A 26147-nucleotide genomic window follows, 5' to 3' on the forward strand; every position below is an offset into this window, starting at 1 on the left:
ATATGGTGCTTTCTTGCCAAGCGACTTAATATATAGATATACAAGTTATCCTTGCCCTTGCACTTTCTCTTTCTCTCTGTTTCTCTCTCTCTCCCTCACACACACACACACACACACACACACACACACACACACACACACACACACACACACACACACACAATCACGCAAACACACACACGCAGAGGTACTTCCCTGCTGGCTGTTAGGTTTATTAACTGCATGCTTGTTCACAGTAATAGTGATTTAGGGCTTTGGAGGGAGAGAAGGGGGAGATGGGGGAGTTAGAGAGAGAGCAAAAGAGACAGCACATGATCCTTATTGGAGCTTCAGAGCCTAGTAACTACCGACCAACAAAAACCAGGGGAAAACCAATTCTCTCATTTTTCCAGCTGAGTTTTTTAGAGGGGGATTAGGAGGTGGATTTCACCGTGCTGATATCTCTTTGAGCACAAGCTCAACCTTCTGTGGGAATTTTGGAATTCACTCTGCAACTCCCTCCATGTGGTTTTAGACAATTCACTGTGGTCACTGATTGCTTGGAGCTCTTCACTCACACAGTCTCACACAGCAAGCACACTGAAGCCCACTAAAGTCTTGTTGAAACCAGAAATGTATTATTGAAGAAAGTAACACATTTCATTTCAGTTATTTTTTAATTTCTCATCTGACAGCATTAATAATAAGGTGAAGCAAATTAATTACTGGCAACAAAAGAATTACGGGATTTTAATAATAATAATAATGGATCGCATTAATATAGCGCTTTTTGAGACCCTCAAAGCGCTTTACAATTCATTCCCTCTCACATTCACACACTGGTGGAGGCAAGCTATAGTTGTAGCCACAGCTGCTCTGGGGCAGACTGACAGAAGCGAGGCTGCCATATCGCGCCATCGGCCCCTCTGGTCATCACCAGTAGGCGGTAGGTGAAGTGTCCTTGCCCAAGGACACATCGACCGAGACTGTCCGAGCCGGGGCTCAAACCGGCAACCTTCCGATTACAAGACGAACTATCGACTCTTGAGTCACGATCGCCACTTTAATTTTATACTTTGCCAAAGACTAAGAACTCTCAAAGAAAAAAAAAAAATAGAAAATACTGTCCACCCCAGACAAAGTTATAACTACAAGTTTATGTTAACAAAATGTTTTCCTCACAGAGTTTTGCAGAAACTAGTCTTAAAATCAAAGAAATGAACTACCTATTTGCATTGGTGGGTGGTTCACTTGTATTAAATTAAATCTACAACATAAAACAAGGAAGTAAATACTGCACTCACAAATTTTTAAAGGTTTACTAAAAGGTAGCAAATAACACTACAGACATTGTTGGGGGACAGCATGCTAAATCAAATCATGAACTTTGTGGTGATCTTAAAGTCATGTGACCATTGTGTGGTTCATTTTATCAAGATATGATCCATTTCTTTCAACGTTGGGAAAATTACTTTGTTACAGCAGTTAAAAATTAAGTTAAACACAACAAACATGTAACAAATAGCTCAAAGCAGCAGAATGGTATGTAGCTCAGCAAAACAGAATACAGTTTGACCAAACAAATATGTGAAATAGGTTAATCAATTTAAATAAAAAATGAAGTAATAATGTGATGTAGAACAAAATAAAGAATTTCAAAATGAAAACAAAAACAAAGTTAAATGGCTTAATAAGTGTTGTAAAAACAGCATTAAAAATATCAGTAGAAAGAGTGATGCAACAACACGGGTTAGTGTCAAGTGTTGTGAAAATACACTGTTAAAATTAAATAGATTCATATTGGCAGATGTATTGTTGCATGAGGTATAAAACGTTTCTTGTATCTGTCCTTGTCACAGCTTAGCTGAATCAGCTGGTAAAGTGGTGCAAATGTTGGATAACAGTTTGCTCAGTGACCACCGCAGCTTCAAACGTGTTTCATCGCAGATAGTTCTCAAGACTTCATTCTCTGAAAACCAAACTCACCGACAGGAAACAAACCCTGGCCCTATATTAAACAGAAAGCCCTTAGCTGGCTAAAAACATTACTACTTTGGCACCCTGTGTCTAGTTAGCTATAAAAAATAAAAAATAAAATCAAGCTACCGTATTTAGCTAAGGCAGCTTCACAGTCCAATGTAGTGGTAATGCAGCAGTTAGCACTGTTGAATTACAGCGAGAAGGTCCTGGGTTTTCATACCTTGCTGGGACCTTTCATTGTGAAGTTTCCATGTGTTCCCTGGGTACTCCAGCTTCCTCCCACAATCCAATGACATTCACGGGGTTAGGTTAACTGTTGATTCTAAATTATTTGTTGGTATGACTGGCTGGCTGTCTCTATTTTGTTATCTCTGTAACAGATTGGTAAGCTGTCCAGGGTGCACCCTGCCGCTTGCCCTGTCATACGGTGCAGGTTCCCCCTGAGCCTGAATTGGATAAGTGGAAGAAAATGGATGGATGGTAACCTAAAATCTCAGGGCTTCAAATTTTATTCAATTGATATTGAATCATAAATGAGATAATAGCTAGGAAAGAGGAAAACTAGAGGTCAAGAAAGAAAAACATTTAAGACTTGTGACTTTAACAATCATCACTAATTATCTAGATAACTGTCTAGATGTGTTTTGGTTGACGGGTTAAAAAAATTTTAAAAAAAGAAGAAAAAATTGGATTTAAAATAAGGCTGTTCTGTAGTAGACTAAACATTTTTTGTCTCCTTGTCTGTATCATATAAACCTGAAGTAGTCACCCTGGGCGCAGATACACTCCATTGACTCCATTGATCACCCATCGCCTCACCAAGTCTTTTCTTTCCACCTCACGTCCTCCTCCTTCCTGCTCTATCTCTGCTCTGGGTTCTCTCCATCACCCCCTCCTGTAGCCCTCTTATCACCCACAAAGCACACACATTTGCACATACTGGCATATATACAGCCTTTGTGTCCTGGCACACAAGAATGCACACACTCATAGACACAGCCAGAGAGGCGCAGTCACACATTTAAGCACACACACAAACACACACAAGATAATTTCCCCCACTCCTCCCTCCTGTTATTTTTGCTCTATTTTGCTCTGGGTGAGTTGGCGCCATACTGTAACTGTCGATTGAACCCACTGCTGTGAGCTATGTGGTTACAAACCTACACAGACAAATTCAGGCAATATAAATCTTGCACATTTTGCAAATAAAAATGATTCCCTGTGACACACCTGAGGAGGAAACATCAAAGCTCAGAAGGATCCTTTTCTTTTAATGAAAGTGAGTCATCCTTTACACAGCTGGTATTTGCCTCCTTCATGTCATATAAAGACACAATAGCCTCTGTAGAACCTGCTTTTTGATGCATGCAGAATCGGTTTTGAAAGAAAGAAACAAACACACAAAAAGGACGTGCATAAGTTATTTCAGCAAATAGTACAAAACAGGATTGTTTGCTGTAGGAATTATAACTCCAAACCAGTTAATAGTCAAGTGCAAACAACAAAAGGAAAGAGAAAAACAGTAAATTCTGGTCCTGGACAAATACCTTATCAAATTGTTTGTGTTGTTAAAACTAACCAACTCATATAAGATCCTAAAAGTGCATATTTACAACACTTTTTTTGTTTTAAATGAATGAAAGCTGTTGCGCTTTCCTCAGTTTTTGTGAAGTGTAGCTCTTCTCTGTTGACAACAGACTGACATAAATGGCACAACTTTGCAGTGCTGACAGGCAGAAAGGAGAGAATCACCAAATGCCTGAATGATCCTCTCATCTCCTAGAGCGGTATGCGACTTGAGTCTTTCTGAAGCCATATTGGCAATAGCACAGAAATCATTTCAAAGTGCCCTTTGCAGACGGCAGCCAAAAGAGGACCAGACCTGGTCGATAGGAATGTCAATTAATAAGTAGGCATAATAATTTGACTCTGAAGCCATTGTAATAAACTTGGTTAACTTTGCGCACAGAATTTTTACCCACCTCTCATTCTTTTGTCTTGCCTCCGTTGCTTTTTTCTCACCGGCCCATTTTCTTTCGCCATCACGGCCCTCTTTTTGTGAATGTGCCATCAATTGTTCAGCAGTCTTTTAAGTCTCGCAGTGAGATCTATTTCTGATTCTTAAACACACCATGGGTGGCCAGTGACAGAGTTTTTTTTAAAGTTTCATAACAAAAAAGAACTCATTCAACACAAGGCCTTTCAGGCTTCAGTGATACTAAAGGTAGCAATCACAGTTGATTTAGATATCAGAGAGTGCTGGTATATGTAACAGCTCTCCTGGGTTGTATGACATAACAATACAGGCCACTTAACAAAAGGAGGATGATTGCGATGTTGGCTTTGACTCGTTCACCATGTGTGTCCCATCTGTTACCTGACAAATGAGAAACATTTTGTTCATGAATCTGTAGCTTGTCCCTATAACATGGCTACCTCACGAGAGGATAGACCCCCACCACCCCCACCACTACCACCAATAGCCAAGACATTCATTTGCAGGTGAGATGAAGGATGGAGGTCAGTAGGGTCAGTGTGACATTTAGAACATTCACTTGCTTGAAATTGCTCCTCTTCTGTGTTCCTCTCAAGGAGTAATTTGACAAACCGGCTCTTCTGCAAAATTATAATTATGGCTGTCAGTAATGACACTTCAAACTATCTTAATTATTCTGAACAATGGCAAGTCATGAACTGGTGTAATTAAGCCTTTCTAAATACATATGGTGGATAATTTGATCCTGGCTTCCCCAACTGTTCTACTTGAGTCTCACATCAAGATGACTTTGAGACACAATATGTTGTTCTGCTAAAATTTATCAGACGACATTTTGGTTTCCATAGTAACAAGAAAATAAAATCTATACGCATACATAAGGGCCACGTTTTTAAGATTTCTCTCAAGGGTGGAATGGGAGCCATTGCAGAACACAAACCTACCAAAGCATGCAAGAGTCGAGATGTTCTATTCTGAAGCCTGAAGATGGTTTAGTACCTGGCCATTTACAGTTTCAATTTAAACACATAGCCAATAGTATAGTTACTGTGGTCTTTTTTTTTCTCCTTAGTTCAAAGCTTGAACCTGGCGCGAAATGCTCAAGGGCACAGGCTAATATGATAAACAGGGAGCAGTGGTTTGCAGGCTTGGGGGTTGGGCTTTCTGCTTTTTACAGTTTGCCCTTGCCCTATGAAGAAGTGAGCAATGGCAAAGCAAGGGATGGTTCGTCTACATAGCCAAGGGGAGGAAGAGGGACGTGAGGAAGGGAGTCCCCCACCCCCATCAAGTCTCACTGGGTTATAAGGAGACAGATGAGGAGGAGGTGGAGGAGGATAGTGTTGCAGAGATCACCAGTCATGGAGGATTATAAATGATAAATATAAGGAAATAGTATTTTCCTCTCTTTCAAATGAGTTCCTCTGGGTTTCTTTTTAAACCATTATTTTTAGAATAGACAGGGGATTTATAAAATATGCAAAAGTCATCCACTGAACAACATTCCATGCTAATATAGCCAGATTTCTCTGGTTTCTTTGTTAAATCCTGTGTGTGTTGTCGAGTTGAAATATCAGCTTATTGTTCCACATTTCAAAAACCACTGCTAAGCATCCCTCTCCTTTAAATTGAAAGCCAAAAATATCTACTAAAATATTTTACTGTCATGCGAGCAATCAGTTAAGCGGGGTAGGGGTCATATTTTGGAAATAGGAGATACCACATTTTGGAATTAATCTCTGCAATTCAATCTCAAGGACTGATTCAATAAACAGTATTTAAACAATTTATGAGCATTGCAAGATGGACTTAAGCCCTCGTAGTCAGAAATAGGCAGCTAACTCTGAGAGTGTCTAGAGAGGGGATTGGCTGTGCTTAGAAACAGACATTTAGGACAGACGGTTAGCAGATGGCAGGGTGACAACTTGAGCTAATGGTTCTTGTGTTGACATGGCTCAAGGCAGCACATCATCACACCAAAGCCCAACTCTCTCAGTTTCGATTAACACTCATCAGATGACCTGGAAAATGTTAAAAGCATGTGAATATTATTTTACATATTCCAGTGTAATTTATGCATGCAACATTAAAAGCTAGGAAAAATAAAATTGTGTTTAACACAATACAAGAATACCATTGTTACAAAGTGAAAACTAAAAGTATATCTTTACTTAAAAGTAGCTAATACCCTAATAGAGTCTTAATACTGAAGAATTAATATATTTTAAAGCTATTGTTACCTAACGAGCTTTCTTGCAGCTAATTCAGAAATGCAGTTTACTTTTTTCCATCGTTTGGATAGAAAGTTATCAAAGTCTGTGAGTCAATAATTCATCTCCACATTCACCGTTGTGCTAATTAAGTTTCACATGTCTTCTTCTGATGATGAAAAGCAATAGCTGACATAGAGAGATCATATTATCACCTTTTTATTTTTAATACAAACACACGCAGATTTTGCTCAACACTTTTCTCCACCTTTAAGTAGGGCACATATATCCCATTTCTGACCATAATGATATTGTAGGAGCATAATGAAGGAGTAAGCAGCAGACTGGGTTTTTTTTTAAGTTGGGTGATGGGGGTTAGGGGTTGTGATTGTGGTGGTGGGGGCATAATTGGCAGAGCAAGAGGTTGAGAGAGGACATCAGGTTGGCAACCTGTGGCCATCCTTCTGATGTTATCCATGCGTATGCTTTCATGAACCTAATCCCACGAGGCATAAACAAGCACACACACACACACACACACAGATACACAGAGTCACGCACGTGCATGAGTACACACATCAGCACTGACACAAAAAGAAAACTTTCAGCCATGCGCATCAAAAGCTGGAGCATTGCAAAGTTGGCATTTGGACAGTATTTGCGAACAAACTGGCAGATGTCAAAAGGCTTTGACGGTAGGGTTTTAGCGGGGGGAAAAGCACTAATACGGATATGCTGTAGTTACTGTGTGTGTTTTTGAGTGCTGTGAGTCCTGGGCTGCCAAAAGCTATAGTCCCAAGCCAGCATGCTTGAGCATAATGCCGCAGTAGAGCATGAGCGTGAGAAGATATGGAAAGTAAAACTGTTCTCCTTCTCAGAAACAAACAAACAAGTTTGTTGGGTTTGAAAGAACTTTAAAAAAGGATCTTTAAATGATAACACAGTTCTTGTGATATAGAAAGTGAGTTTTAGATTAAATGTGGTTGCACAGACTCTAGATGTTCAGGGCGCTCAAGTTTCATCCTTATGACCATCTGATATCGACCCTAATCCCCATGTCTTTCACACATGCCACTATTAAAATGTTTTCATTTATGTAAAAATCAAGATATGTGTTCTGTCTATTTCAGCACCAATGTCAATTTGAAAAGGGCTATCTGGCAAAAGAGGAAAAGAACTCAAGACAGATTTGTATACATTGCTTTAACCCTCAGGCTTGCAGGGTAATGGTAGGATTAATTACTGTTGAGTTTGACCCAAGGAGAACTAGAGCAGATTATCCCAGATACTGCAGAGGAAGGCATTAGCGTTGTCTCTTCCCTCCATGATAGCAGAGTGACAGCCACCTCAACCGCTTGGATGCCACTATGCCCTCACCGATTTGGGCCATTGCACAAAATCACACAGCGATAGCATACAGCGGGCTCACGTGGCAAAGGCAGCTATGTGGCATTTACACCCCGCAAAAGTGTGCGTTTTCGTCTCCGTTGGATGCCAAGCAGGCAACCATAAGCCAGCTCTTTCCTCTCACCAGGCAGGCATCAGAAGAGGAGAATAATGTGTAATTACAATAGACACTCTAAAACAAAGCCCTTCACTTTCGATGAGTTCCTCTTCTAGAAGGGAAGGTTACCTCAAGGGGGAATTCTAATGAAGCAGATGGCTGGGAGCTCACAGGGGCAGACGCCGACTGCCCTCCTTTTTACAGTCTGCCAACATTTTCAGGATTCTGAGGAGCTTCACCTGTCTCTTGACCGTTCTTTGTGTGCATCCGAGTGAAAGTGTGTGTGTGTGAAAGGCTTTTGCTTATTGACACATCTCACAAGAAGGAGGGAAAAAATAGCTGCTAAGGGATTTTGCGAATTACAATTGGGAGCATGCTGCATGTAATACACAAAAAGAGATATACAGAGAGAGAAAAAAACACTCAAAGCAGGTGTTCCTTATATTTTATTCTATACCGTTTTATTTCATCCAGTATATGTGCTTATCAACAGTTCACTCCTTTCACCGCCACACAATCTGCAAGCCACGGCTACTGTACGTGTGCTTGCTGTGTGGGTCAGCGCAATGTCCCGTAGCTACCTTTCACACCATACATTTACAGTTCCCAGTTCCCTTATTGCTTTTTTTCATAGTTCCCATGTTAAATGCAGAACAAAAAAGATATCCGTTGATCAATAGCAAAGCGATCAAAATACTGTCCTCCTCAAAAGGTTGTTAGTCCTCATAAGAAGTGTTGAATCAGTCACTGCCTTCGTGAAACAAAAAGGTTGAGCCTTCAGATAGAAAGACTTCGTCTGCAGCGTCGTGTAACGAAAATGTCCCACTCCTGCGCTGTACCAAAGTGTAGAGCTTATACAATGCAAAATTCCTTAAAAATCATGGACAGGTTATGAACTCTGTACAAACACACAATTTGGTGAACATTGCTTATCATAATCTGGCATGGAGTTGACATTACTTATTAAGTAGTCTAAAATAAATACAGAAATATAAATAGGTCCTATGGAAATAGCTGTATAACTAAGTAACTTGTCAACGTCATGATGCCAACATTAGATTAAATGGAGTTATAGTACTTCCACAAATGAAAGACAGCTTTAAGAGGCAGATTTTTCTTTTCTTTTCGTTTTCTTTCTTTCTTTCTTTCTTTCTTTCTTTCTTTCTTTCTTTCTTTTTTTTTTTTAAATCTAAACCCTCGTCTCTCCAAATAGAATATAAATGTGCCCTTTTCTGTTTTGCCCACATTAATCCAGGGAGGAGCAGGCTCACCTTTGGCTTCAACACAGGATTTTCTGATGAGCTGCAACTAACAGAGAAACATATGCGACACATATTTTCCAAATCTAAGCTTCTAATTTGTATATTGTTGCATTACAGAAACAATATATATATATATATATATATATATATATATATATATATATAGCTATCTTGCTATCATATCAAATGACTCTGTGCTACCCTGTCCTTTCAAACACCTGATTCTGGTGCTGGTGTGTGCAGTATGATGAGCATTTATGGAAAGGTAGAAGGAATCTGCAGTCATGAATGAATAACGAGGGCCTTGGAAAAAAACAAAAACATAGTTCCTTTCTTTCCCTCGAGAAATTGCAGGTTCAATTCTGCTGCTGCTACATCTAATCCTCAATCACAGCAAATGATTTCATTAGTGTGCATTGCTTATTCACCAACCCATATTCATGGGCAGCACAAAGGGAGAAGGAGGCTGAGATTAACCAGCGGAATTGGAAATCCACCAAACAGAATCTGAGGTTGCTGCTGAACAGAAGCAAATATGAATTGTAAATGGTACAGAGATGCCATGTGGAACTCCACCAAAGCTGGAGGTAAGAGAGGCGCAACTTACAAATCTGCTGGCCACTTCACAGCACATCTACTGTAAATAAGCAGGCCAAATGTTATGAACATTTTTGTGTCAATAAAGTATTAAACATGTTTGTGCTATTTTATATTTATTATTGTGTTGACCTGCCCAAATAGTGTAGATGGAAATTAGCTAGTGGTTAAATCTGATGCAATTCCACTCTTCTCCTATGAGACTATTTTTGTGCATTATGCATTTGTACATTATGCTACAGAAAAACATTTTTCATGAAACCCTCCCTATAAAGACCAGGTATCCCTGACCTAGATTTGATTAAGTTATTCAGCATGAAAACAGACACGTCAGGCGCTTTTGTACTGTTTCCTCTATACAGATTTCTGAAAAACTAGCTCCAAGAGTTTGTACAGAAAGATGGCAGATGTTGTGACGCTTCAGCTGTTGCTGTTTTCTCTATTGCTCTCAAACAGCCATTTTCTTCCCATGTTTGGATGGGTGACACGGGGAGACATAATGAAAATAGGTCTCTGCATGAGCGAGTGAGTCACCGTTGTTTTTCTTTATTCGCCTCAAACGACACAAAGTTTCAAAGCCTTCTAATCTAATTCCCAGATGATTCCTCTAAGAAAAAAAACACTGCCTCTATACTACACTATGCTACAGATGCAGCAAAAAGTCTAGCAGGATGGAAACAGAAAATCCCCTTGAAGAATAAACATCGCTGTCAGGTGAAAATCTTGTTACTCCAGTTTTGGCTATTTTCATATCTTTAGTCTGAATGAAGGATTAGATGAATGAAGCTAAACATATTTTGTGACCATAAGGATAATGAACCTCCTTGTCATTTACATTACATAATAGCTAATTTTCTTTTACTTCACAGTAATCAGCAGTTTTCAAACCAACTTTAAAAGACTCAACAAACAAATCCAGACTCTTCCTTAACCAGTTATCTGTGATAATGGAACAGACTGAGTTAGTCAATTTGTCAGTCCCTCCACAGTGTTTACCTCTCCATACAATCTAGGACCCATGTCCCACTCATGTCTGACAGCACCTCTGACTATCAACTCTGCCTTGTAACTGAGGGGCACACTGTCTTGCATGTGCACTCACTCACACCGCTCAAAACTTCCTCTCATTTTCTCCTAATCAATGCTGAAAAACATCCACTAGCGCTCTACAATCACAAAGTGGGGGCAATATGACACAAGTAACCCATCAACATGAGTACCACATGGGGTGCCTGTCGGACTACTTGTCTTCCCTGTGGCTAAGTGTCCAACTATGTCATTCCTGCAGTGCATCAATGCCGCCTCACATCTACACCTTTGTCTTGCAGGCAGGCTTCAAACTATCCTCCAACTCTATACCTTAATAAGGCCATATTGTGAGAAAAAATGGGGAACTTTTTCCTGATGTTGGAGGCACAGTAGCCTGTCTGACTTTATGATGGAAACAGGTACAGAACAATTGTGGTTTTAAATGCCTACACAATCAGACAATCAATATCCCCGATGTGAAACATTTCTGTGTCTTTATTATTGTGATTTTGTTCCAGAGCTCTGTTTCCTTTACCCCATAAGCCATGAAGCCAATATAAATGTTTTAGAGCCATTCAGATAGCTGTTTACTGCTAATGAAAAAAAGGTGTTAGATGTGGGAGAGGTGAACAAAGCACTGCTATAACCATTAGTAACCCAGTCTGTCTGTCTAGAGCAAGAAGACTCTTATTTTTAAACATTAAAAAAATTCATTATATTGGTTTGAATACATTAACGCTACGTTCTCTGTGATGCCCCTCCCCAGTCTGTCTTTATCTAACACAATATCACTCGATTATATTCCACATTTACTAGCCCCAAAGTCCCTTTGGGCTGATGATGGAAAAATATTCATTGGTCATAGTGTTTCCCATAATTCTTAAGAGGTTATAGATAAGTGAAACACATACATACTCAGTGAATGCATACTTGCAAAATAATAAAATAATAATAACAATAACTTGTTCTAATATTGTGAGTCAAACACAAAAAGAAATGTGCTTAATTCCTAATTATAAAAGTGGTTAAAATTGCTGTGGCTGGGCAGGTTGGTCATAAAATTTGCTCAACATTTTTAACAACATGAAATGTAATTTTTTTTAAATTGGAAATCCAAAATAGTTAATTTTTTTGGAAAATGAGAATACGATCTAATGGACATGAGCATGTCAGTAAATGTGCATTTGTGCAACTGCGTGTCATGCCATGTGTACTGCTATACATTATCAGTATAACTTTACATGACTGTAATGAGGGGAGGGCACGGTAGCTTTGTATGTGCGTGACTCCTGGATAGTATTTGAGGGTCAAGGGATTATAGACATGTCTTGTTAAATTAGACTGCAGTGGCTGACTGCTGTGACTTAGTTAAGGACTCAGCTGTCTCGGTGGAACCTGGGTCTGCCTTTGTGATGAGCTACAGACAAACATGTAGAAACATATCACTGATCCTCACCTTTGAGAGTTTCACGATACCTTACTCTCTGTGTATATAGTTTTTAACCACTTGAAGGCTCCCTTTAGTGCCAACAGATTTTGAAAGCATACTTTTATTCAAACAGACTCTGATACGTGCTTTTTGACTGAACACTAGTAAAAAAAACCTGAATTATCTAAACGTTATTTATTATAGATGATCATGTGAAAAGTAACAATATCCCATTATACTTTTTAAAAAAGTTTTCAACAAGCAAAAAACTGTTGCTTTTTGAGACGCTGCTTAATAATAATTCTAGTAAATAAAATAAAATTGAGGCATTTAATAATCTGAAATAAATAATTCGACTGTAAGCTAAATTACTTATAAGTAATAATATACTTTAAATGACTACTAATTTGTCCATTAATTGTTCCCCAGAGAATTCAACCAATCAGCAGATCATTTAATGCAGATCTCATCAAAGGATCTGCAGTTAGCTTTGTTATCTGCTGGAGTCTGCTCGACCGGAAGCCACTAAGTAAGATACGAAACCCAAGTTGCTCTCTGATACATCGATCATCATGCTTGTAAAGTGCTTGTGTGTGAATGGGGGAATGAGACATGTTGTATAAAGCTGAGCTGGAGTAGAAACACTGTATACAAAAAAAATATTTATTTCCCATTTACCATAATTTGTCCTTTGTCAAACTCAGTCAAATCCTTATGCTTGCTGATTTTTTCCTGCTTCTGAACTTTGAGGAGAACATTTTCATTTGCTCCCTAATATAGCTCACCCACTAATGCACTTCACCTGTCAGTATGTCACAATGTTATTGTCTGATTAGTGTATATGCAAAGACCAGGCCTTTTGGAACAATGTGCTCAGGAAAAGAGAAATCAAATATTATTATTTTTGTAATAATATTAATAAGCATGTTTGACACAGATCAGAATCAAGTTTTCAGGAGCAAAAAAACCTTATATCAGTATTGTCAGTGAATGAATCACCAAATTGTGTGTTTAGAGGGAATTTGCTGCCTGACTGCAGATTTTACAGTCATTCATCCCACTATGAATTCTGCATTATATTGAAGAGTGCCTAAAGACAATGAAAGGCTGTCTGTAGTTTCACACTAGTAGTATACACACTAGTAGATGCACCAAGGAATGGCTCAAATAAAGAAAAAGGGGTAGTTATGGAATGGCTTAGTCATAGCTCAGATTTGAATCCTGTTGAAAGATTGGGAGTGAAATAGGAAGCACATAGAAGAAAAACATCAAACATCTTGAAATTAATAGAATTTTATGTTATTTATGCTTAAAATTACTTTAAAAAAGTGCAAAGTGGCTTTAGAATTGTACTTACTTTTTCCCCAAGACTATTACATCAACTGACACATTTGTTGAATAAATAATTGCAAACGTACATAAGCAGACTTTTGATCCTATTTGATGCACTAAGAGCCAGGTCCTGTTAATCAAATGTATTTGATTAATGCATCATATAAGTATGACCACCTTTACAACAGCACAAGTTTTAGCAGTTTCCTGGTCTTCATTCAGGTGTGTGTTAACACAATGCTACAGTCTTCGCAGGAATGGATGTCCTATTAAATTCACCCCAAGGACAGGCCTTGGAACGTTCAGAGAAGCTGACAAAAAATACAAAAATAAAACAAGAGCTGCAGCTCAGACTCTACAGACTCTACAGGCCTCAGTTAGCATGTCAAATGTCAAAGTTTATGACAGTACAATTGGAAGGGTTGCCAGGAGAAAGCCTCTTCTCTCTACAAAGAACATGGCAACACAAAACGTAAGACTTCTGGAACAATGTCCTTGAAGAACAAAAAACACCACAGTGGAGATGTTTACCTATAATGCACAGCACCACGTTTGGTGAAAACCAAACACAGCATATCAGCTCAAACATGTCATACCAACTGTCAAGCATAGTAGTGGAGGGGTGACTTGCATTTGTTTTGCTACCTACAGCAGACCTGGGCACCTTGCAGTTATTGAATTGACTATGAACTCCTCTGTGGACCAAAGTATTTTAGAGTCAAATGTGAAACCATCTGTCCAACAGCTAAAACTTGGCTAAAGCTGGGTCATGTAACAGGACAATAATCTCAAACACAGCAGCAAATCTACAACAGATTTGCTGCTGTGAATGACCGAAAAACAAAAGAATCAAGGTGGTGCAATGGTGTGGTCAAAATCCATACCTCAACCTGGTTGAAATGCTGTGTCTTAAGATCTTAGGATGAATGCTCACAAACCTTAATGAACTGTAGCAACATTGCAAAGAGGAGTGGGCCAAATTTCCTCTATAACGAAGTGAGAGACCAATAAATTCATGTGGAAAATGATTACTTGAAGTTGCTGATAAAAGCTGCTGATTCACAAGCTATTAAATCATGGGGTGTACTCGTTTTCACATCTCTCTCTCTCTCTCTCTCTCTCTCTCTCTCTCTCTCTCTATATATATATATATATATATATATATATATGTGTGTGTGTGTGTGTGTGTGTGTGTGTGTGTGTGTGTGTCAAAATCTCTCTTATTTTTACTTGTTAATTAATCTATGTATTGGAGATTATATTGCAATTGTACAATTTTTCTCAGGGTTACTTTGGCAATGTAGTTGTGCATCAATACTTTAAGGAACACATGCAGAGGAGTAATCTGTTTTAGAGAACTTAACTGAGAAACACATCCAATAACCTCACAAACAATTTAGCGAGTACTTATTCTGTGTCTTAGTAAAGGACACTTTGGCAGTAGAAATGGCTGCTGCTGCTGCTGGAAACATCTGTCAAAGATATTGAATCCATGACCTTTTCAGTGGTGGAACAGTCTCTTAACCCCCTGGAGCATTGTGCCTTCAGTTAATCTACAATAGCAAAAGTACTTACTTACATTCAACTTCATCTCCAACTCAGCACTAGCTTTCAAAAATGTCTTTGCTGAAAGCATATAACAACTAAAATAGAAGTAATTAAATATCAAGGTGTATTCTAGTTTCCAGCATTTTTCAAATACTTCAGATTGTGTACTGAATATACTGTTTTTCCTACATGAAAGTCTAGTTTGTGGGATATTAAACATCTGGCTATTTTTTACTTTAAATTGTTTGCGTGCTACACAGTGCATCATACACGCTAATGGAAGTCCTAGTTTTTTGTGTAAAAAGGCTCTGATGATCATTCTAGGAAAAAGTTTTGCTTTGCATCTGACTGTTCCACTGATTCACACATATTAGCACTAACACTCACACATTAACAGTTGCTCACAGTCAGGGGAAAAAAATATGCTTTCACATGCTTTCTACACACATTAGCAACATGAGCTTGGAAGACAAAGTGAGCTTGTTAGGACATGATTGAGGACTCTGCAGAAAGCCAGTCACTCACATACTGTTACGTCTCAATATTTAGACGGAGGGGAGCTCGCTGAACCCCTGTACCCCTGCTTCAAAAACAGTAGTAATTTGAGAAAGTGGTATAAAACAAGGATAATGGGTCAAGAAGAGGTGAAGTATTATCCCACAGGAAAAGTCTTTTTGGTTTCCTAAAATCTCTTCTCCATCCCTCAAGGTTTTGAAAAGATTATACAGAGAATAAATAAGTACAATCTAATAGATACATTTAAGGATCAACAATATGTGATCCTAAATGAGATAATACAAGAGTCAGTCTGTCTCAAAGCATGTTTTTTCACTAAAAATGTAGATAATTTTTAAACACACACACACAAAAAAAGAAAGAAAGACAAAAACATTGATACATGCAGGTGTTAGTGCATAGGTTCCTGCAGAAAACGAGTATTATTGGGTAGTCCATTGAATCACCTAAACATCACAACATGAATTTGGCATAGTTATAGAAATAAATAAAATGACTGTCCTTTAAATGGAGATCATTTTCACACCCTCCTAGTCCCTTGATTAACTTATCATTTAAATATAACTCTATCTATATACACAGTATCAATGATTAATAAAAGGAAAAAGCATAAATCAAACAAAGTGCACTATAGAGCTCTGAGTTGCCCTATGAAGTGTCTTTTAAATCACAGTAAATGTAAAATCTTGGTAAAATTAAAGTGAAAAATAGTCTGAAGACAGAAAAGAATGCCACAAATGGAGATCATTTGTGTTTTAGTTCAAAGGAGCACAGGAGGGTGTGATCAATCCTCACAAATTTGAAGGGAGTTTAGAGCGGACAGACTGAGGTTCTAGATCAGATGAAAAGGCAGCAGAGTCCCTCCGTAAAGACAAGGCTGGCGAGGCCCCGGAGGAATAAGTCTGGTGAGGGTGCCCCGGAGACATCTGGATTGGAGGAGTCATGTGCCCTGGCACTGAGCTACAGGGTTTGGGTACAAGAGTAGGAGAGGAAAATGGAGAAGGGTAATACCCAGTTTCTATTGAAGAGCAAGGAGTTTGGTGGCTTAAGACCTGGGCCACCTCCTGGGGCAGGGATGAATGGGAGCTAGATAAAAGCTTTAGGTCCTCAGAAAAACGTCCCAGAGGGGAATCTCTTCCTGTACTTTGTGGCTGGCTTGGAAGCTGTGAAGGAAAACAAGTTTGAGGCATGAGCAAAGAACTGTGGGATCCTGTGACACTAGAAGGGTCACTGTAGTGGAAAGTCCTGCCTGCCACAGGGCTTTGAACAGTGGGACTGGGTGCAACCGGAGTAAGGCAGGGTGAGGCGTTTGCTGAACCATACTGGGCCAGAGAAGCCAATGCAGACCTTTCCAGTGACATCTGGTGAGGTAAGCAGCCAGACTGGAGGCCTGCCAGGCTAGAATGGCTGAGGGAAGATGGGGAGCCCTCAGCAGGCTGCTGACTGTGCTGTCCTCTACCAGAGGATGGGGAACCCTGTGGAGGGGACTGGAAAAGGTTTAATCCACTGGTAGTCCTGCCTCCTCCAGCAAACTGCTGCAGAGGAGCCACCTGAGGAGGCTTGGCAGGTGGTTGGTTTTGGGGAAGCTGACCAGATAGAGAATTATTAGATATAGGGCTCTGACAGCGAGAGGAACTAATAAGCCCAGAAGTAATTCCTCCAAGAGAGCAAGCTGTAGATCCTGCTATATGGCTTCCAATTGTGCCACTTACTGCTCTGCCTATATGTCCTCCAGTCACTCCTCCTACTATCCCACTTGAACCTCCTCCTAAATGGCTAGTTGTTGATCCACCAGAAGTCCTCCCCATTGATCCCCCAGAATTTCCTTGTGTTGAATCACAAGAAAATCCTCCAAATGTTCCCCCTGAGGCTCCACCATAAACCAGTCCCACTGATCCATCAGAAGCCCGCCCCAGTGATCCTCCAGTGGTAGTCACTGCCAGTGATTCTCCAGAAGTTCCACTGACTGACCCCCCGGAAGCTATTACCAGTGATCCTCTGGAAGTCCCCCCAATTGATCTCTTTGCCGTATCAGTTATGGGCCCACATGTATTGGGTACCACCAATCCACCTGATAACCTGCTACAAACAGTTTCCACTGCTCCCTCAGATACTCCTACCTTGGTTTCCCCTGAGATCCCTCCTACTGATCCACCATTAGCTCCTCCTAACCCAGAGTGCCCACCAGAAGTCACTTCTAACAACCCAGTTGTATAGTCCTCTCCCGCCCAGGAAGTGTCCCCACCAGTGGCCCCTTCCACAAAACCTCCAACTGCTCCACCTAAAGACCACCCCGTAGCACCACCACAAGCTCCAGCTAAACTTCCACTTAGTCCTGACCCTGTACTTCCACCTATAGATCCTTGGTGAAAGAGGTTTGAGAGAGGTGGTGTACCAGAGCGGAAGGATTTTTGATTTTGTGGTTGAGGGTGCAGCTGGGCCGTACTAGATGAAGGTGAACCAGAAGATGAAAACTGACCAAACGGGAACACGGAGGTTCCTCCTCCACTGGACCCAGGCCCAGACCTGCAAGGTCCGCGTTGTATTCCGCTACCTGAAGCATGCTGGCTTGAACTAGTTGCCCCTGAACCTGATGTAATTTGCTGGGCCCGGAAAGACGCCAGCAATGGCATGTCTATCCCAGTTTGCAGCTTAGAAGGTGTGCTAGAAGGAGAGTCCCCAGCAGAGCCAGGTGATGTGGATGAAGGAACAAATGTGTGAAACTTTTTAAGTCGGCTAGGAGGGTCCTTCAGGGAACCGAGGACAGAAACTGGAGGTCTGAAGAGCGTTGGTGGGAGGTGGGGATGGTGTGTCAGGGCTATGGCTACAGAGGTGGTGGCAGCTGCTGCCTGGAGAGGTGCTTGGATGAGTGGGGCCCAGATGACAGGGGTAGGTGAGGGCGGTGTCTGTGGTGGAGCGTTCTGCATGAGGTGGGCACAGTGGGCCATGTCCCTGTCATGCTGCACAATCTGCTGGATGATCTCATTCTCCTGGTAGTTGAGTACACCAGAGCTGAGGTCGTGTTGCACCTTGTGCTGCAGGATGGAGTTTTTCTTGCCTTTAAGAGCGCATGTCCATGCACACACAAAGACAGACACACAGAAAACAAGAGTGAAAAGTAAGAGAAGAAAGATTATTCCAACAACCCTTTCTAAAAGAAGAAGCTAGCATAATAACAGGTATGAACGAAAAGGATAAACATTAGATTAGCTTTTAGTGTGATTCCATAGGTAAAAAGGGGAAATCGTAAAACAACCATTGTGTCATAATATTTTGGTGAACAATATTTTGGTGACATGCTTGATACAAAATAAACACTGTAAAAAAGAAAAAAGAAAAAAGAAAAAAAGACAATAAACCTGGAGGTATCCCTCTCAGAGGGAGTGTGTAATTGATTTGTTTTTGTTTTTCAGTTTGTTAGCATTCTTGTCCATAGTTTTCAAGATATCATTTTCAAATTTTGTGTGACGGTAGATACCAATAACAGCTCGAACTGAGTGAACTGTGATGAAAATCAGGTCAAGGTCAAGGTCACACCAAATGTGAAAATTAATAAAAACTTAAAAACATTTTTTTAATGGATTCCCTTAAAACTTCACAATAATATACTAGGCCTTGGGGGACATGAGTGCCTAGGTTGGCTAAGCATTTGACCTTGACCTTCATTGTTAGAGCCCGAGGTCAAAGTTGACCTTGAAACTTTTTTTCCAGAAACCATACCAGGTTATATATCATACAATCCTGATCAAAATTTTAAGACCACTTGAAAAATGGCAAAACATCATATTTTGCATGTTTCAGCCTGTTTCAGTTTAAGCGCTGTTTTCAATAAATTGCATGTTTAAAAAAACGTTTTGTCTCACACCCATTTCTTCTTGTTGCATGTTGAAGCTCTACTTGGAACCTTGTTAAGATCCAAACACGCAAAATATGATTTTTTTTTTTTTGGCCATTTTCAAGTGGTTTTAAACTTTTGATCGGGACTGTATGAAAGAGCATGAGGAGAACACATATTTTATTTTTTAAAATATTATGTCCTAAGGCATCACAATGATGCCATAACAAGCTAACTATACAGCCTTTATTAAAGTCCTTGCCCTTCGGAGGGAGTTGTGCTCTCTGAGTGCTCTTGTTCTAAAATGCAACATCTATGCAACAAAAAATTTTATGTGGAAAAAATATTAATACTAAATCTGAAATTCCATTTTAGAATAACAATTATCCTGTGTTCATTTGTTCATTTAACTATTGCTTACTAAAGCTATTTGTGCTCCGTCACTTTTTCACTCTGGTAATGTATGTACTTTGAAGTACCTGTGAGGCGTGCACAAGGTCAAAGAAATAAGGTGAGCGTCATTGTGGCAGGCATATCAACTGCTAAACTACCCTCTTAACAAAATGTGCACAGTCTGGATCCTCGAGTCCATTAGTCATTGTTCAGTGGCTGCGCTAGCAGTGATAGGGTTAATTCACATGACTGCCATTTTCAATTTGGTGTTAACAAAAGGCTGTGAAATCTGATGATACTGCAAACGCTATAAGCCCCAGATCAATCTGTCCAATTTTCTGTTATGACTGGTGTCAGATTACTTGAGCTTTTTCTGTGACGTATTGGAACTATTTTAGCCAGCCTGACCTTGCACCTCTTGACCTTTTATCACCTGCACACTTCAAATCAGATTGTGCCAAGTCCATCAAGAGAGTAATTAATTTGCAGATTTCACCTGTTTCAGTTACTTTATTAGGAAACATGGTGTACATAGGCATCAAACCCAGGAGAAGGGATGGACACAAGAGACCATTTCACAGAAACATTACTATCAGCCCACCACATCTTTTTCAAAGCAGCCATTTTCTACAAAGAGACCCCCTAAAGCATTTTCGCTATCTACCATTCTAAACATAGCTGAGGATAAAACAGCATGCAGCGAAGGCTGAGTGATGATACAGGCATGCGTTTCATTGTGAATTTTTCATCTGCCTAGGCTGAGCCTGGGAACAGTGATGGATATGGAGAGAATATCAATTGTATGCGTAAGAGAAGTCACACAGGGATTTTAAAACCGGAGCTCTATCTGCATGTTTATATGCAGATGACTTTGAAAGTAATTTCAGTCACTGAGTATCACTGAGAACAGTTTTAAACCCCCTAAGTTTTGTCTAAGAGCTCCAGTTCTGGTTTGAAAGTGTTTGCTCTCTTGATGGAAAATGCCATCAAAACTCACTAAATGAAAATATGTAGTACTGGTTTGCACTTTGGCTTAAATGGATGAGACTGGATGTGATTTTCTCACCAATACGGTCCAGCCGGTCCAGAGCAACAGTCTCAAAGGCCCTTCTCATCATAGGATATTCCTCCAGTACCTCATTGAAGTTGTCAACAGACAGCGAGTACAAGCGGCAGTACGTGTCAGCTCGGACGCTGGCTGTCCTTCTGCCCCGTGTTAGCAAACAAATCTCTGTAAGAAAACAAAACAGATAAGACATGAGTGTTTTCTGGTGTTTAAAGCTGGAGGTCACCTGCAATGTAACCAGAATTTTAAAAAATGTATACCCGTGGAAGTAGTACTTTTTACTAAAGGCTAAACTAGGAACAGTGCCAGATGCTTAATTATTATCAAATTGCAAACACAATTTCAACTAAATAAAACCTTTCTGAAGAGATTCTGATCCAGCGTATTTCACAGCTCTCTCCACCACCATCATCAAAATGAGTCAATGTATGTTCAAGTTTAAATATATTTATATATTTTATCTTTTTTTTTACAAGCCATCCTCTCTACATAAAATACACTTATTTAAAAAAGTAAACAAAAAGGTATTCTTAGTTTTTTAAATAAAAAAAACAGATATTTATTATTTTCTGAAGTATATAATTTCATGACTTTCATGTTTTTTACCTGATAATACAGCATGTAAACTGTAACATATAATTTAACAGAAAATATTTTCCTGTTTTAGCAAAAATCATTTTGTGCAGCAGTGCAACACTTATTTTTTTCACATGTCCGCCAGCCCTTATCTGCCAGAAGTACTCAGGAAAACGAATGCTTCATTTACTACTGCACAGTTCTAATACACAGTCCCGTGTGTGGGTACAACTATGTCTCTGCTGCATGCAGATCTTGTTTATTTAAGTGGAATATGGCTGTGGAAGAGTTTGAATTTGCAGATAGTCATATATGTGCATCTGGGCTGCACAAACAAATGTTAATATAGTGTGCTATATGTGTGTTTAATCATGACAGTAAGGCAATATATGAAGACAAGATACACTATGTGCATATAAATATGCTTATATAAAAATGATGTATACATAAGTAAAATATAGTATATTCTATAACTTTATATTACATTAACTTTGACTTGTGTACATATATTTTAATAATAGTCATTTATACCATGTGATTAATAGTTTATTAATATCCTTTCTGTTTAACGTTTATATCATCACATCAAGCTGTCATCTCCCTTCCTGTGGTCTGCATCGCACTGCCTGTTTCTTATAAACCCAGGATCCAGCTCATTCTGACACTTATCCTCTCAATAATGCCACACTATACACTTTCTTTATATGAGATCAAATTGTTTAAAAAAATCCCACTAGAATAGTTTGACTCTCAAATGTAAAATCTACTTTTCATGTGCTTTTATTTTATCTATTAATGTGTTAGATTTTCTTTTTGCACATATCAAAAGCCTCTTTCATCAACATGGAGACATGACAGGGAAAAGAAAACAAACAAAAAAACAAAAAAACATGTAGATTTCACTGTTGTGCAAGTTTTCATATGTGGCTCCATTGAAAGTGAGCTGTGTGTGGGCGCATGATGTAAAATGGATGCTGTCAATGATCCAGGGCTTGTTAGAGGCTAGACACAATCAAAGCTAATCACATCAGTTTCTTTCATCCTGTTAAAATTAGTGCTCATATCAAAATATCAACAAAGCTATAATATATATTATATATATATAATATCTAATATTTCTACCAATCACATGAGGACAGACCAAGATAAACCAAATTAGAAAATAAACAAATGTAATGTAGTTATTCATTTAAACTTATCTGCACTAGGCTCTTTAGGCTACTGTCTGCTGCTGTCTTATAGTTGCACTAGTTTCATCTTCCTGCATCTGCTCACCTTCATGCATTGCTTATGGAGCAGTAAAGACACAGGTAAAGTCAGATAGTGTTAACCATGTTACATTATTGTTATTACATTATCATAAGTGCAATATATATATATATATATATTTTTTTTTTTATTTATTTATTTTTTTAAAGTTACTTGAGGAAGGTTGGGGTGCAGCAGCATGGAGCAAGGGTAGCATGTTGGCTGTTTACCATGATTACACAAACATTATGCAGGAGTAGTAGTAATGGATAGTATATATTCATTTTAAATAACATGAATAACTTAAACTTAAACAGAATGTTAAACTACAGCTTGTTAGGGAGCTCATTCTCTGGACAATACTTTCTTTAAACCTATTTTCTTTAACATATTTTAATAATAATAATCGATTGGATTTATACAGCGCTTTTCAAGGCACCCAAAGCGCTTTGCAATGCCACTATTCAACTTAAAAGAAATGCAGCTGTGAAGTGTAAAAGTGAGATCATTGGTCATGGTATTTGAATGCAATCTATAATGTGATATCTAGAATCCCCTATATCAGTACACTTTCCTAAATGTTGCCTGTTCAAACAAGGGCAGTAGAATTTTATCACAATTTTAAAAAGAAAAGATATTTTATGAAAGTATGACCTCATGTAGCCTTGAAGAACAGGTCAGAGGTTCAACATAATTTAGCTTAGAATGCCTATATATTATTCCCTTTATGCTTATATATTGTCAATACAAAAATGGCAGTAAGAAACAGGGTGTTAGATCACCATAGCATTAACACTTTGAACTTCAGTTCAATTTATTGACCATGACCTTGGTGTACATAAGAGCCTAATGTTCTTTGGAGGAGATTTTATTTTCCTTTACCCTGCCCAACCCTCTTATACTGCAAACTGCAGATACAAAAACATTATTCTTATCACGATCTGCAAAAGGAACTCATTAACCTAAAATGAAAGTCTTCATGGTGTAGCAGTTGTCAGTGACAGATATTGGTAAGCACATATAGACTATATATAAGACATATAGCACTATAGAGAGACAAATGTAGCCACTGTGAAATTATCCATTTGTTAGCGAAATAAAGAAATAAAAAATATATGAGTGAACAGAGCAATTTTGGCTTTTATATGACAAAAACAAACAAAAAAACAACGTAAGATGACAATGAGTTTCACAAACTACTGCGCAGAGACTGCCCTGGCTTCCATTAGGCTAAACAAGCCCTTGTATTCTTCTGGTCACTGAGTGTGAAGTGGCTATGATTGTGTGCAGTGGTTTGAAAATTGAGACAAGGGAACTGATGAAGAGAGAATGCATGATTTGGCAGCGAAGCAAGTAAGAAATACACTGTGTACTATATATGAAACATAAAAATAACCTCATATGCAGTGTTTTACTGTTTGTGTGTGAGAGGTGAGTGGATGTGAACGACTGAGTAAAACAACAGTTTATATACAAATTTGCAATGCTTGTTTGCAGATGTGTTGCGAGTGTGTGCTGGCAGGATAGCCCTGGCTATAGCTGTGCTGGGGAAGGGGGGTCCATTTCTCACAGCACTGCTCCAGTAATCCCCTTTGGAGAGGAGTGTCACAGCTCTGTATTAAATCCTCTTGTTCTGTGGGTTTCTGCAGGAAGTCAGGTATTGAGGCACAGTTAGCTATCAGGCCTGTAACTGAGTTTGCCGAAAGCAAGGGAAGCCAAACACAGGTTCATCTGAACTCCAAGTGTTATAAAAATAACTAAATAAATATATACATGTAATAGCCACAAGATTAGTATGCTAAAAACATATACGGTACCTTGAGGGTCAGTATTAAATATTTATATGTTAGAAGCGTCTTGGGCCACTGAGGAGCTGTTTTTTGAGATATGACTTCATCAAAGTCATGGACTAATATATATCTAATTGTGATGTATTGTTAATGGTGGTAGCAACTTGATTGCAAAAGAACTCCATGAAGAGCAAAAGAATAGCCAACATAGCCTAACAGTTCGGCCATATGACTTCTCTGTGATGACAAGTCAGAAATTTCACATTAAATACAAACTTGAATAATTCTGCATTATAGTATTGCTGTATTTATGTATTGTTCTCTATGCATATATTTTGTATTCATTTTATATAATTTGAATGCTTTGGGTCTCTATTGGAGCTTACTCTAAAATGTAAAACACAAACTATGCTACACTGATGAGCACTTCTGCACTCCATTTCAACTTGAGCCTGCTTTTGTTGATGGTTCATAAGTTACATTCAATTTATTTATGAATGTTCTATTCCCATTGCTTACTCACATCTCTGACTCATCGCAGTGCTCCCCAAATCCTGCATGAAATCATAGAACAAGCTTAGATGGTGTCGCTCTGCCTGTGTTCTCTGAGGGGTGTGTGTTTTCTCCTCAAACTGACTTCTGCTTCTACAATTACCCCTTTACTGTTTGGTCTTTACTAACACTGAGACAGTTCTTTATCGGTTCAATTTCTGGGCTTTGTTATTCATAATGAACAAAGCTATAATATTATCAACATACAAAACAGCTGACTGGTTGTGATCAATATATGACATGCTGATAGTATTCTTTTGTCATTCTTGTTTCCAGTACTGTATTTTGGCATGCCAGTGCTGAAGACACAACATTTTACCATTACCATGATACACTCCTTTTTCACACTTAACTGACAATGCATTCATTAAAATTGAATGAGCCTAATTAAAATTGGATGTTTCTCTGCTAAAAGAGGATGAAGACATCACCCAGTGGAAGCCCATGTGTGTTCACCAAGGTCAGGATACATATAGCCTTCTGTTGGATGATGCAGCCCATGTGTCCCAGGCTCTTAGTACAGGAACGATGGCTCCCCTGAGCCCCTCCACCAGCTCTCAAAGAGGAGAGTAAATTGTGTGTGTGGGTAAAATAGCAAGAAAGGAAGAATCTAGAAAAAAAAATGCACCTGGAAAGCTTTTTTTTTTCCTATTTGCTAAAATCTTCTTTACGACAACGTTTGCAATTCTCATATGTTGGATTTTATGTGTGCGAATGAAAACTGGCTGAATGTTGTGCAGTAAAGCTTACCTAAATTGACCTTCCTTTAGTCTACTTGCCAAAATATTCTGGATACTGTAATATTATTTAAAAGCATGTATCAAAACCTGAATCATCACTGAATGGCACACATCAAATGAGAACACAGCAGAGCTGAGTGCAAGTAGAAAAAATGACAAGTTCCAGCTGTCTTTTGACATTTTACAGGACAGCTGTTGTATAAAAAATGCTGTCAAAACTAGAAAGGGAATATATTTTTTCTCTAAAGACAAGTCTTGTTTTTGGAATCATTAATGATGTTTTAATATACCCAGCATGCTTGTCATAATGATTGCTCCACAACTAGAGAAAAAAAAACACCAACCTGGACAACATATGTTCCTGTGATTTCCAACAAATATTCAACCCCTTTTATCTTGACTCCTGCAGCTCCCTGTCTGTCTATGTGCATGTTTGGTTTTTTTTCTTTCTTGGGCGTAGCTGCTCCTTTCAGCTGCTGACACTCATGCTCATTGTTATTTTATAAACTTCTGTATTATATCAAACCAAACTTTCCTGCTGGTCTTTGCCAGAATGTTCTGTAAC

The 26147-nt window shown here is 38.9% G+C and overlaps 1 protein-coding gene across 1 annotated transcript in view; it reads right to left on the reverse strand.

The window, feature by feature from the left end:
• Positions 1 to 14496: 14496 nt before the first annotated feature.
• hcn4 (hyperpolarization activated cyclic nucleotide-gated potassium channel 4) overlaps positions 14497 to 26147 on the reverse strand; it is a 68835-nt gene continuing 57184 nt past the window's right edge. Inside the window, exons 7-8 of the mRNA XM_040011022.1 lie at positions 20677 to 20841; positions 14497 to 18440 (exon numbers count right to left, since the gene is read on the reverse strand). Of these exons, the coding sequence (XP_039866956.1) occupies positions 16174 to 18440; positions 20677 to 20841 (2432 nt within the window). The 3' untranslated portion in view covers positions 14497 to 16173. The remainder of the gene's footprint in view (positions 18441 to 20676; positions 20842 to 26147) is intronic.

The sequence above is a fragment of the Simochromis diagramma genome, unplaced genomic scaffold (assembly GCF_900408965.1).
Source record: "Simochromis diagramma unplaced genomic scaffold, fSimDia1.1 OVJJ01000603.1, whole genome shotgun sequence".
Lineage (NCBI taxonomy): Eukaryota > Metazoa > Chordata > Actinopteri > Cichliformes > Cichlidae > Simochromis > Simochromis diagramma.